Source organism: Cheilinus undulatus, linkage group 13, assembly GCF_018320785.1.
Source record: "Cheilinus undulatus linkage group 13, ASM1832078v1, whole genome shotgun sequence".
Classification (NCBI taxonomy): Eukaryota; Metazoa; Chordata; class Actinopteri; order Labriformes; family Labridae; genus Cheilinus; species Cheilinus undulatus.
Window position 1 is genome coordinate 35,069,895 of NC_054877.1, and position 14,308 is coordinate 35,084,202.

A 14,308-nucleotide genomic window follows, 5' to 3' on the forward strand; every position below is an offset into this window, starting at 1 on the left:
GTAACGTCTGATAAAACTTGAACCCCTAGAGTTCGGGGAGTATGATAAATGTTTGATGGTTTCCAAAAGCGAATGATGTGAATAAGACAAAGTAAAAGAAACCAGGATTGCACTCTGTATTTGTACTGACAATCTTGGCGGTGTTTTCTACATGGTTTTTTCAGTGTTTAAGTATCACCTTGTATAGTGTGATGTAATGTGTTACATTAGAGGTCTGTTTACACAAAGTGTCCACCACATTGATTCTGTATGTTCACAGCATCAGAAACACTAAATGATTTTCCAATGCAGAATGTCACATGCAGAGTAATGTGACCACAAGACCAATGAAGCCAAAGGCTATGAAGTTCAACCAAGTGATGTATCTCAGTCTAGTATTGTAGTTTTTATTTTTGGGGGACCGAATTAATCCCTCCAATTAGTTAATTATTAAATTCTTGCTGAGTAGAAGTTATGCCACAGTAACGTCAGAATGAATGCTCAAGGTAGACAGTTCGACCTGACAGATGAAGCCCTTCGAATAAAATGATTTCTACACTCAGGTTGATGATACCAGTTTGATCATAAATGCAAGGAAAATGTGTTCAATACCACAGCAATACCAGTTTTCCCCAGGTTTGTGGCTCATAACCACAAAGACCCACCACAATGCCTCTGTGAAGTTGCCTCAGGTTATCATGTACAGTAAGTATCCACAGTAGAGACAGGTTTCCACACCATCTCATGGTTGATAATTAAAAAAAAATGAAAGAAGAAAGACTGAATAAATTTTTGTATTCCATGTGATGTATTTGTTTTGTATAGAAGAAATGAATGAATATTTGTACTGTATGGCTGTTGAAGTGCATTGAGTTGGATGATTTCTAAATGAATGACGTCATTTGCTTACTGGTCAATAAACAGTTTAGCATCCTTGTGTAACGAGTGTTACTTCGACAGCATATTTAATTTTCCTTTGCTGAGTGATTAACATTTAATATATTAACCGACGCTTATTTACTAGAAGCGCGGATTGTAACAGTTCATGTACTGATCACCGTAAGTAGGTCATTCATGGTGTATTTAGTTTGTCCACAAGAGGGCGCTGCTGTCGCGCCTCACATGCTGACCGATATTTCTCAGTTGCGTTTACAGTCCGTGGAGATTTCAACCGACCAAGGAGAGATGATACAAAACTGAGGTTTGACGCGAGTAATCGGAGCAGTGATAGTAAACGCGTGGCTCTGTAGCCACACGTGGCTCTTTCGTGATGACTTGAGGCTCTTTTAAGCCTTGCTTGTAAAATTAATCCCCCCAGAAACCTTAAAATATCGATTTTTTTTCCTCAGAAATAATCAATTGCAAGTCAATTCAATCAGTTTGTTTCCCCAAACTTAAACTAAAGCTTAAAAAAGGACTTTGTGCCAATCATATCTTCATTTTTGTCAACTCCGTGGACGAACTAAAATGTATTACTCTTGATTTAATGAATGTTAAGTTTTCACTTAATCTAATACTGGTATTCAGTAATGATGTAATGATAAAATGCATTATTTTCATTTTTTCACTCATATGAAGTCTCTTATCTCTGGATTTATGATTTGTTAACTTTATTAGTGGGGATGTTGAGTATCCACACCATTGATATTTCTTAATATTATCCTTAGTGAAACAAATCCTTTAGAATAAGCTGATGATAACTGCATCTAAAAAAGCTGGTATTTTTTCAGATATGCAGAAAAAAATGAACAGTAGAGCTTTAAATAATAAATAACTGGACTTGACGAGTATCTAATTGAGTTGCTGGGTTGCTGAGCTGAGCAACACAAGATGAGAAATATACACAACGAGCATATTTATCAAACTAAACACGTACAGTTTAGCACATTATTCAAGCAACGCGGAGCATTTACTGGCTGTCGTTTCTAAGTCACGACAACCGCAAAATGCTCCACATTTTAGTTCACTTCATCATATAGCTGAGTCTTCAAAGGAAAATACAAAAAGAAAATAAACATCTTTTATGCAGGGGAACCAAAATTTACAAAGTGTACCTGAAGGCAGCAGGAAAGTTGTCAGAGGGGAAGCGTCAAGATGGTGGTACGTGTCTGCAGCATGTCACAGATGTAAACATTGAAGTGATTCACGTTGGTTAACTAAAGTTTATTTTTTCTCGTTTGCATGATAGAAATTTGGGCTCCAGTTCAAAGCCACTTTGGAAAATGTCACCAACGTGAGACCGGTGGGCGACGACTTCCGCTGGTTTCTGAAGGTAGGATAGTGAGGCTAGCATGCTAGCTAACTTTATTAGATATGAGGATAAACCTTTATTTTTTCTTCTGTTTTAAATGATGGATTGTACTTTTACCATCGTTCCTTTTTTTCTGGGATAAGTTACATTCACTTTTATTTTGCATGTGATTTGGAAAACACATGTTCTTTGTGCAAATGTGAAATATTCTGATAACGTGTTCACTGACTGAGATATGTGGCATTAATGTAATTTAAACTACGCCTTTTACAGCACAGCTGCAGAAGTGCAGAGTAAGCCTGGGCAGTAGATTGAACTGGATCTCAATACGGCCCATTGCAGTTTTGAAATAGCTGAAAATGCAGTATTTCTTTAACCTGAAATACCAGTTTTAACTTTTTTCATTGGAGAGATGTTATGATCTACCCATCATGCAAACATTCAAGTGTCATTGTTTCAGAATCCTTTACAAAAACATCTACTTTCCTTGTTTTTGTGTTTTCTTGATCAATATAAGACTGACAAAAATAATCATTGCCCTTAGTTTAACATTTTACATCTAATGCAATATGAGTCAAAAATAATTGCAGTTTGTTATCTGGTCAAAATTGTACAGCCCTAGTGCAGGATTTAGTACTTTGCATTCTTACTGTGTTATCCCAATTTCATGGACACCATAGTGTCAGCATGTGCTATAAACATTCTCAAAAGGTAAAATATTGCAATGAATAATCATTTAATGTAATCATTAACAAGCTAACTCAGCATATGGAGGCCTTTGCAGAACTAATTCATGGCATGATTTGCAATACATGGTCCACAACAATTATATCTTCATACAGCAATTCTGTGATAGTTTTTATATCAGAAGACAACCATATTGCAATGGCTGATTCATCTGAAAAAAAAAAAAAGCCCCGTAAATGGTTAATTACAGGTTTAATAAATGTAGTCACAGCATTCTGGTGTAGCGTTCATCTCTTCACCCTCCATCCTTAACTTCTTTTCACAGCTGTTTGACATTGTAATGGTCTGTTAATTTCTTATCAACCTAAATCACGCCATAAGTGTGAGAAGTCATTTAGTTGTGGCAAACATTTTGCCATCTTGCAATCTTGTGGCCAATCTCTAGTGGCCATGGTTTCACATCATATGTTGTGTGCGATTAATCTGCTGTCAACTATGCTCAGATTAATTGGTGCTAGTTTTGTGCAGGAAAGAGATAGATGGTTTCTTTGTATTCATGAGTTACAAACCTAGTTATTATTAAAATTATGAAGAAACACAGGCAGACAAACACTTTGAGTTACTTGCAACTAAGTTGTATTCTTTTTATCATGCTTAATTTTGCTATTACAAGAATACACATAGCATATTTTACTCACATTGTGCAGTATTTTTCCTGTGTGACTTTTCTGCTTTCAAGCAATGTTTTTCATTCTCCCTGTTTATTTAGCTGAAGTGTGGAAACTGTGGAGAGATCCCAGATAAGTGGCAGTATGTAACCCTTGCGGTAAGGACAAAGTTTGTCCATGTTAGCACAAAAAGCATAATTCATGCATACTGTCCAACACTGACACCTAATCTGTTTTTCTATGATTTTACAGGATAGTGTACCACTTAAAGGAGGAAGAGGCAGTGCCAGCATGGTGCTGAAATGTAAACTTTGTGCCAGGGAAAATTCAATAGGTATGAGCTAACATACTATTTGACAAAGTTTATCTTTATTCTCTAAAAGGAACAGAGGATTATAATTTGCTCTCCTTTCTCTTATAGACATCCTGGGAGACACCATTAAACCTTATAATGTAAGCAAACACCCCATTCATCATCTTTAAAACAGACACAATTCAAGCACAACAGTCCAGATGTGAGCTTTATTTGTGCCCTTGTGTACCTGTATTGCACAAAGATGCTCCCTACTGCTGTGTGAGAGCATGGCTGATATGAAGAGTGAAACTACTGTCTTTGATTTCAGTCAGCTTTCTTTTGCAGAGCCATAACTGAACAACTTAAAGGGGACGTATCATGAAAAAATAACTTTTTCAGGCTTTTCTAACAAAAATATGTGCCCCTGACCAGTCCACAATCCCATCAAGCACCAGAAAATTCCATTCTCTCTCCCCGTCTCTTTCTCCCCCTTTCAGAAAATGTGTGCTGAAACAAGCTGTTCTCAGATTGTCCCCTCATGATGTTGTGTGGGGAGTTAGCCCCTCCCCCATGTTCGGTTGGCTCTTCCCTGCTTGGAAGAAAGTTCCACCCTCCTCTCCCGGTCAAGGACCAGGAGAGCCACATCCATTAAGCCACACCCATTCCCTGAGATGGGCGTGGTCAGGGGCTGAGTCAGACCACTCTGTAACATTTAAAGCCACAGACACAGAAACAGCTCATTCTGACACAGAAAGGTTTTTAAACGTGCTAAAATCCAGTACTGGAGAGTTTTTTCAACGACAGACTTCCCAGGCATATTTGGGGGCCTCTGAGACCACTATGAACTAGTTTTAAAAGGGTATAATATGTCCCCTTTTACAGCAGTCTTGGAACCCTTATACAATCATAGCCTTTCTTTATCCGATTCACAGTATATGCCCCCAGGAACTGATGCAAATTATACAGCATTTTCAGTGAATCCAGGGGCTAGCATTAAAAGACTTTCAGGCAAGACTTTCTTTTAAATGTAGGCTTTACACTGCAGATGTGAACACTTTCATTTCTTGGTCCATCACAACCCAGACAAGTTTTTTTTTTAATCTGCTTTTGTGTCGCTTCAGAGTAGAATTTAAGTTATAAAGCACGGTCACTCTAGCTTATCTCAGCAGTATGAGCAGGTAAAAGAAACATACTTTCTTGTTATTTACTTGGGAATTAAATTTGCCAATATAACAACCATCATGATGCAGATTTATAGAAAGTAAAAAAGTTAGCTTTGCTAGGTTGTTTTTAAGAGGAAAAGAGAATAACTTTAAAAATATTTGTTGATGGTATGGAGGCTGCATTGATTATTTCTTATGCATTTAGATAGTCCAGGAATCTGAGCACTGATTGACCTTTTCAGTAGCTCAAGTTGACTTGTTCGATATAAATGAGGTCTTTAGATTAAATTCAATGCAGTTGATGTTTACCAAGACAAACAAGTCATGGTTAGGTGATTCTCTACTGGATCCAGTTTGCCATTACCAATGATCATGTTCTGCCGACAGTTTCTCTGCCATATGCTGAAGCCTGCTGATATGTGATTATTGGCACAGTTTGGACTATGAATATAACACAAAAACACCAGTACACTGACAATGCTAAAAAAAGACACTTGCTCCACACCACTTGCTTGAGTACTTTTTTTGTTTTTTGCTGTGTTGAAGGCTGAGGACAGTGAAAGCTTTAAGACAATGGTGCAGTTCGAGTGTCGAGGTCTGGAGCCCGTCGACTTCCAACCACAAGTGAGAATCTTTTCCTGATAAGAGTTTTACAATGTTTGTACAGTAGTTAGTAGTTATCAAAAAAGCAAAGATTTCAGTGATTAAAGTAACATTAGCTTGTTTCTATCAAAGTGTTCCAGTGAGACAGAATACAACATGACAATATGACAAAAACAATGAAATTCAGCTGGGGAGTGAAATTGTTTGCGCCTTTGAATACTTATACATAGTTGTGGATAAAAGGTTTCCTGTAAACATCCTGTGAAAGTACATTGTGTACTTTCTAACTAGACACTTTGATGGTGTAACATTTGGCTCGGTGTATCTATAATTACAGCATTCATATAGGCGGGCCTGTTTGTTGACTCTGGTAATAATGATTATTATTTTGGCACACCTACAGATGGAACCAGTTATTTGTAGTAATATGCCTGTGATCCTGTTTAATCAATATATGTGATGTCAAAAAGAGGGAATCTCCTCTTACGTGAACAATGTTATGATGTTTGCTTCTCTTTCATGAACTCACTCCAGGCTGGCTTCGCTGCACAGGGAGCCGAGTCTGGGACACAATTTCCTGAAATCAACCTACAAGAGAAAGTAAGTGTGGAGGGAACAACTTGTCCCAGAGATTCGCCAGTTTTTTGTTTGTTTGTTCGTTTGGTCTGTTGAACCCAGTCTCATTTAACGAAGATACCATCTTCTGTGTTGAGATAAAAAAAAAAAAAAAACTTTATCCCCTTTTCAGTGTGCCATAGGTCTAGCTGCTACCCACCTCTAAATTATGTCTATTCCATGACTATTTTATATTGATTTTCAATTTGGATTAAATAGTTTTACTTCCCTTGCCTTCTCTTTAACCCTTCAGTGATTTCTGTTGAGGAGGGTGAGGGCACACTGACTTTAATGAGATGCAGTGAAGCAGGGTTTGGGTCCAGACTTTCTGCAGACTTTCATACGGATACAAATCATAGACATTAAAATCCAAAATTGCAACATGCAATCACAAAGACTATGTCTGAACTAAAAGTTATTTTTTGTATTTATTCTATCTTTGTGTAAGATTTTGTTAGATACATTTTCAGTTAACATTTTTAAGTTTTTGTTGAAAATCATGTATTTTTATAACTGTGATAATCAGGCATTGAATGTTTGTATTCTGGAGGTTACATCACCTATAAAAGGATATAAAACTCACATATAAACTTTTTATGATGGCATACTTCACAGATGATCAATTATATAATGATGGGAAATATGGATTAATCTTTCATTTTACAGGGTTCCTGCAGATCCTTAAAAAGCCTTTAAACGTCTTACATCAGACTTTTTAAATTTAAGGCCATAAAAAGTCTTAAAAAGTCCTGTTTTTACATGAGAGGTCTTAAATTTTCAAAAGCAAGGCACTGTTATTTAGATGTGTATTTATTATGTGATTTATCTTAATTTCTAGCTACATTTATTAAATTTTTTTGCACATATGCTTGTAGCGTTTATTCATTGAATGTGCCGGAAATAATCAAATTTCGTTTTTTTATGATCTAGAAACATACCATATCAATTGTCATTTTATTAACAGTGTATTAAATTAGAGAATTCAGCTCTGTCTGGTGTACTGAGAAATCTCACATGCTTCATTTTTGACCATCTGCAGTACAAAAACTGGTGTTGATTTTTCTTATCTCAGGTCTTTGAAAAGGTCTTAAAAAGTCTTGAATTTGACTCTTAAAGGTGTTTAGGAACCTGCTTTGATTTTTTTTTTGTCACTTAAAGTCTGTGGAAGATCCTGATGTAGGATCACCATAGAGGTGGTAATATGAAAACAAGATAGATATTTGGTTTGTGTTAGTTGTTTTTAATTCAAATAATTGATTAATTTCTTGCATTTCAGTCATAGACATAGTCTGATATATCTCTGTAACCTGATTCTACCTTTGTACTCTTCAGGACTGGACAGACTATGATGAAAAAGTCAATGAATCGGTGGGAATTTATGAGGTCACTCATCAGTTCATCAAGTGCTGATGTCCTCGTGATAGCCTCAAACACAGGCAATGAACACTATAAACCAGTCACTGTGGGGCCTCTGCCCAGGCTTCAGTGATGCTTCAGAAGCAGAGGTGGTGGGTTTGGTTGATGAACCATAACAGGAGAGGATTTACACCCATTTTTGTCCGGTCTCCTGTGGGATTAATCAACATGATCAAGTCTTTTTCCCCACTGCCTCAATAAATTTGAACATTGAAAATTTGTGTTGAGTTTCTTCTTTCAAATTTGAGTAACACTTATTTTCATACTCTTTAGGCCATGCTGAGTAGAGATATTTAGTTCAAAGTTTATAACAATCCCTCACTGCTGAGTATGACAATGACTTATGAAGCTTGACAGAAAAAGATCTCTCATTCTGTAAGTATATCAGGGTACAATAAATGGTTTAAAAGTTATGAACATACAATAGTGAGTCACACTATGGAGTAGTTGTTCCTTCAATAATAGATTAGATTATATAAAAACTTAGATGTATTTTTCACTTAGTTCAGTGGAAATTTTACAGAAAACAATTCTTGTATTAAATATCCCTTTCTTTGGGCCAAGGTTATTATAGTTAACTAAAACTAAAATTCCAAAATCATTTTAGTTATCTAAAACTAATTGAAACTAAGCATTACCAAAAAAACCAAACAAAAACTAACTAAAACTGTATAGTGTGCTTACAAAGCTAGCTAAAAATAAATAAAAAGAGACAAAATACCCTTAGTTTTAGTCTTTGATACAACCATACTGACTGGCACCTGCACCCAAGTCTGGGGAGTGTAAAATGTCCTGAATTGATTGGTTAAGACCTTTTAGCACAATGGTAGTTTTATGTCTGGGGTTGTATTCAAGCATCATCTTTAAAGAAACAAAATGATAAGTAAGGAGTAGCCTGTTTGAATAATGTTTTTACAAATGTATGGTGTTCACTCAGCCCTGGCATGTATAGGAAAAAACTAAACTAACACTAAAGCTAATAAAATCTAAACTAAAACAGAGCTTTTTTGCAAAGTAAAAACTAAACTAACAAACCAGCAGTAAAAACTAATTAAACTAAACTGAAATTAAACACAAGAAGTGAAAACAAAATTAAAAAAAAAAAAAAGGAAAAATCCAAAACTATTATAACCTTGCTTTGTGCTAACCCAATTTCAACATTACAGTAAAGCACATATAGACAAAGGTCAAACTCAAACCATGGCACTGTCATCTGATAGTGGCACTTCTTGTGACATGCCCAGACGCCACAAACATGCCATGGCACCTGTTTGGAGCAGTTGCCACTGAATTGCAGGTGTCTGTGAAAGATGCCACGGCACTTGCTTCTGTTCAGAAAAGTTGGCATGTAGTTGCCAGTGTCTGAGCCAGATGCCATGGCACCTGGTGCTGTTGCTACTGACTTGCTGCTGTCTACTGCGGTTTTCACTGACCCCTATGCAACTTACAAGTCTATGGCATCTGGCCATAGACACTGGCTTAGTGGCAACTGCTCTGAACAGTGTCAAATGGGGCACAAGTCCATGGCATCTGGCCAGGGCACTGGCAACTCAGGGGCAATTGCAGCAAACAGCAGCAGGTGCCACAGCTAGCTTGTGGCATCTATGTGTGCCACTACCTGATGCCAGAGCCACGATTTGAGCTTACTGTTGCTCTAAATAGAAACTTACTCTTATGCAGAGATTAAGTAATACAAACATAAGTGTTAGGTGGTTGAAATTGTTTTGTAAAAGAACAAGTGAGACCCTTACTATTTGTTTGACTTCCACATCACAGAAGTATCACTGAGCTTACGCGCAGTAAACAGGAAGATCATAATAGTAAAAACTGGACCTCATTGAGTTTCTTGAAGACATTCGGCCTCCAGCCCCAATAACTTTAGAACTGAAGAATCTTTTTGGTGGGGAGACAAAACGTCTTTAGTAACCTCAATCAAGTCCAGTTGCCCCCTTTGAAAAAGATTTGGATAACCAGGATGAATGAAAACCTACATGCACATAACAGTAAAGAAGGCCATCACATGTGGGAACAGGGCTGGGCAATTAATCAAAAATTAGATTAAATAGCAATATAGCCTGCTGCAATTTTCAAATAACAAAAGATGCAATCCAAATACTAGTTTTAAACTTTTTTACAGCAGAGATGTTATACATGTCACCAAAAAAAGCCTACGTTCTTAATTTTTGTACTTTTTTCTTATTAAATATGAGAATGACAAAAAATTCTTCAATGGAACAATTCATGTCTGATTGGCAATACGAGTCAAAATCATCAGAATGTGATATTTTTAAAGCATTGTTCAGCCCTTGTTTAATAATAATAGAAAGTTAAAGAATAATTGCTTATCAAACTGTAATCGCAATATTTGAGGAAAAAAAAAATCTCAATTAGAATATTTTCCAAAATAGTTTAGCCCTATGTGGGAATATTAGTCTAAACCTATTTTAGCTGCTATATCTGGGAAAAAATAACTATAAAACGTTAAATAAGTTTGGGAAAGGCCCACCAGTCAGCCCACACTAGCAAACATAAAGGTTTTTGTTTTCTCGCCAGTGAGTAATCATCATCTCGCTTATAGACGATCTTTGCCTCATAGTGAGTGCCGCTGTTTGCTGCTCACAGACCTGTCAGCCTCTGTCTTTTCTGTCTCTGAGAACCAGCTGCTAAAAACAAGCGACCATGGCACCTGCAAAGAAGAACAGGGTGTTTGTTGTCGGTGTTGGCATGACAAAGGTAAAATTAATTCATACTTGTGTTGTAGATGTCAGCGGGTAGGGATAGGGACGATCTTATGTAAGACTCAAGGCTAGCATGAAAGGCTAACATTTGCATTACATTTTACACGTTTTATTTAAAATAATGCCTGTGTGATACTGGCATGACACTGATTCAAGGAAGAAAACAATGATGGCAACTTTCTATGCTGCTCACATAATTTAAACCGCTTCACAAGCCTTTCATCACCTGATATTACACAATGTAAACATTAGCTAGCTAAGTTAGCATAAACTTGATATTGTTGGTATTTGCTGCAGTTTTTAGGTTTTATTAATGTTTTCGCGATTAAAGTTTGCTTTTTGTGTTAAATATGCCCAGGCCTTTAGTACCATTACTTCTCTGGCACTTTTAAAGTCCAGAGTTCATGGCCAGCAGGGGTATAAACTGTGCTAAGGGTCATCACTACTGCAGCCTGGCTGCTAGCATAAAACAGGAACTACAGAACAAGTGTCAAGACGAGTTTAATGTTTTCACTGTCAAGTTGTGGGTTGAAATGGAAAGTTTAAGACCAATACATGTAACCAAGGCTTCAACAGTGGTAAACCTTTATTATTGATTAAAATTTTTCGTTTTTTCTTAACTGAGATCAGTATGATACTGATCAATGTGAGGTACAGGAGAATATGTTCATTATATTGGTTCAATTGAAATAATAACCTCATTGTCAGACTGTAGTTAATGTAACTATTGTAGAGAGAGTATTTATATTATTCATCTTTCTTATAAAATTTGATCATATTGAAAAGGTGATACTTCTGGGAGTTTAATGAGTGCCATCCATCATTGAAAACAGTCCTGATCTTCTGCTTTTTTGTCCCGTACAGTCCCATTTTTTTGACTGAATGATTTTAATTTAGATGTTATATTTTACAATTTTATTTGCAAACTTGCATTTTCATACAAAATGATTCATTACTTGTAAATTGTCAAATAACAGGTCATCCATCTTGGTTAAAGCTCCAGTAGGATCAGCCATGATGAAGACTAAGATGAGCTTTACTCTCCTAGAAAGCGGTGTAGGAAACATCCATACCAGCCAAATGCAGGTGTTTTTGTGCAGTGGTGGGGGAATTTGCTCAACCTTCCAGCCATAGTGGCAGGAAAATACCACTCTAAGTAATGCAGCAGAGTGATTAGGGACGTAGAACAACATGGTTTGAATTCCAGTGTTCTGCTTGTTCTGTTCTGATGAAGAGCATAAACACGTCTCCTCGTATAGACTCTTTTTTTTTTTTTTTTTTAATAAGTTAATCATCATGGGTCTCGGTTGAGGTCTAGTTACAGTTAAATCAATCTTTGAGGACATAGCTGTTAATATAGCTGATAATAGCTTATAATTTATTTTGACCTCCCAAGTCCCTTCATGTACATACGAGGATATTACATTTTGGTTTTCCTACAGCATAGGAATAATAACTGCTATTTGATTTGTGAGACTTTTATCCAGAATGTCCATCAGAGTTTAGGCAATTTGCTTGAAATGTGATAAATTTCAAGCAAAATAAATTCATGAAATCTTCTAAGAACCAGAAGGAACAAATTCAGATGTCAGGATCTGTGTGAGCAGAGCAGCAGACCAAAACTCAAAAGAATTTAGTTTAAAATGGGATGGGATTGGGGCGCAGGTGGCCTAGTGGCTTAAGGTGCCCCATGTACGCGGTCGGCCCGGTTTCAAATCCGGCCTGTGGCACTTTCCTGGATGTCTCTCCGCAACTCTCTTAACCCTGTTTCCTGTTTTCTGTCCACTGCCTTCCTCTGTCAATAAAGGCATGAAAAGCCAAAAATAAAAATCTAATAAAAAAATGTGATGAGATTTTGGTATTAATGTTGTGATGATGCAGAATTTTAAACTCTGGTAAAGCTCAAACAATATCAAAACCAAAATCAGCACCATAGCAACAGAAATAAAAATCTGAGGCAATTTTGGTGACGGCTTTATTCATCAACAAAAACTACGAGCAATTTCCTGCACATTGTCTAGATTGCACAAATACAATGGCATTGGTTTGGTTAGTTTTATTTCAAAACATGCAATATCCAAAAGTCTTAAACTATCCATAATTCTGACATCCTTTTCTTGAACTGAAGATGGATTTCATTTCATTTATTAGTTATGATGAAGTATGAGGATTCATGCACTTGCTCACTTTCACTCACCACCTCTCATATTCTCTGGTTTTGCTGCAGTTCGACAAACCTGGAGCTCGAGGTGACTATGATTATCCTGAAATGGCTAAGGAAGCAGGTGCTTATCTTCACATATTATGGACATTGTTCTGTGTCCCTAAAGATATCATATCTGAGCATCTGTGAAAAGGGGCTTATTATATAACATTTACCATGTTTTATTACTTCATTTTACATCCAACTATAGGTCAGAAGGCTTTAGCGGATGCAGCAATCCCCTATTCTGCCATTGAACAGGCCTGTGTAGGATACGTCTATGGTAAGACCACGTTGTTAAATCCAAAATAAAATGTTAATTTCTGTCAGTTTCTGTGCGATATAATCCATGTTTAAATATTAGTCAGCATGTCTCATACTGTACAGCAATAAATATGAACATAAACTGAATGATTTTTCTTAATTGATTTTGATTTTCCTCTGAAAGATGACCAAGATTTTTTTGTTTTGAGTTTAAACTGTTCAGTTGCTGCATTCCCTTAGTTTGCCATTGCTTTAGTTTTGTGATATGAATAAAATTCTGTAATTTTGAGTACTTAGGGTCTACATTTTACTTGTTTGATGCATGCATGAGGCTGCAATTTCCTTATTTTCAGGAGTGAAGCACACTGCCCTGCATTCATTTAGCTGGTTTGCCTAAACCTTCCAATAACTAAACACTCTATGTTCATTCCTCAACTGAGAAAAACATGTCAGTCTTTTGTTTTTCTTTACAAACGTGTCCCAAAATATAATGTTAGAGCAAGATAGCTGCCACAAAGTCAAAGGCTAGCATTTGAGCAGTGTTAAAGATCTGAGGTTGTTTCTTTCTTGACACTGTCCTCTTTCCTTCAGGGGACTCCACATGTGGGCAGAGGGCCATTTATCATGGCCTGGGCCTCAGCGGCATCCCCATCATCAATGTCAACAACAACTGCTCCACCGGCTCCACCGCTCTCTTCATGGCTCGACAGCTGGTTCAGGGAGGTGGGTCCAGCAGGATGCCAGAAAAAGACATAACCCTACTAAAGTCTGTCTTTAAATGTTTTTATTGTTCTCAGAAACTACTTATGCATCATCTCTGAGGCAACTAAAACCCCAAAGTAGACCACTTTTAGATGGCTTTCTATCATCACCTACAGGTCTTGCTGACTGTGTGCTTGCTCTCGGGTTTGAGAGGATGGAGAGGGGCTCTTTGTCTTCAAAGGTGTGTTAGAGTTTGTTATATTATGATATTAATATGAACTTATTGATCACTTTGTCAAGAAAGTATGTTACAAGGGGCTTCAGAGTGACAGCAAAATAAGGCAGGCTTGTTATGTAATCCTAAACACAGTACTAGATTTAAAGGCAGTGAAGAAGTAATATAAACATCTGGGACAGGTTTATAAGATTGTGTAATTGCTTATTATTATTCTTGGAAACAGAAGACCAAATGTAGTGGCTATGATAAAGAAATGTACAGTTTTTAAAGAACATCTTAAAACCTAAAAAGACTGATCAGTCTGTCAAACTGAATTTCTGTCCTCGACCTCATTGTCTGTTAGCAGCACCTGCTACAAATCAGCACCCGACTTTGTGCACACAGCTCTGCCCTTCAGTTGACATAAAAAATAGCCCCTGCATAACTCTTTATCTCAGGATAACAAGGCTTATTCTCATATAATAATGGAATAATTTTCTGGACATG

General features: G+C 36.8%; 2 protein-coding genes across 2 annotated transcripts in view; both read left to right on the forward strand.

The window, feature by feature from the left end:
• The first annotated feature begins 2,046 nt into the window (after positions 1 to 2,046).
• On the forward strand, positions 2,047 to 7,898 carry czib (CXXC motif containing zinc binding protein). The gene is made up of 8 exons (XM_041803909.1): positions 2,047 to 2,079; positions 2,168 to 2,251; positions 3,687 to 3,743; positions 3,838 to 3,919; positions 4,007 to 4,038; positions 5,590 to 5,667; positions 6,181 to 6,246; positions 7,594 to 7,898. Exons 1-8 carry the CDS (start codon positions 2,074 to 2,076, stop codon positions 7,669 to 7,671), a joined length of 483 nt encoding a protein of 160 aa, XP_041659843.1. The 5' UTR covers positions 2,047 to 2,073; the 3' UTR covers positions 7,672 to 7,898.
• Positions 7,899 to 10,262: 2,364 nt separating this feature from the next.
• Positions 10,263 to 14,308, forward strand: part of scp2a (sterol carrier protein 2a) — a 35,883-nt gene continuing 31,837 nt past the window's right edge. The window contains exons 1-5 of the mRNA XM_041803946.1: positions 10,263 to 10,410; positions 12,643 to 12,700; positions 12,830 to 12,901; positions 13,474 to 13,605; positions 13,761 to 13,825. Of these exons, the coding sequence (XP_041659880.1) occupies positions 10,357 to 10,410; positions 12,643 to 12,700; positions 12,830 to 12,901; positions 13,474 to 13,605; positions 13,761 to 13,825 (381 nt within the window). The 5' untranslated portion in view covers positions 10,263 to 10,356. The remainder of the gene's footprint in view (positions 10,411 to 12,642; positions 12,701 to 12,829; positions 12,902 to 13,473; positions 13,606 to 13,760; positions 13,826 to 14,308) is intronic.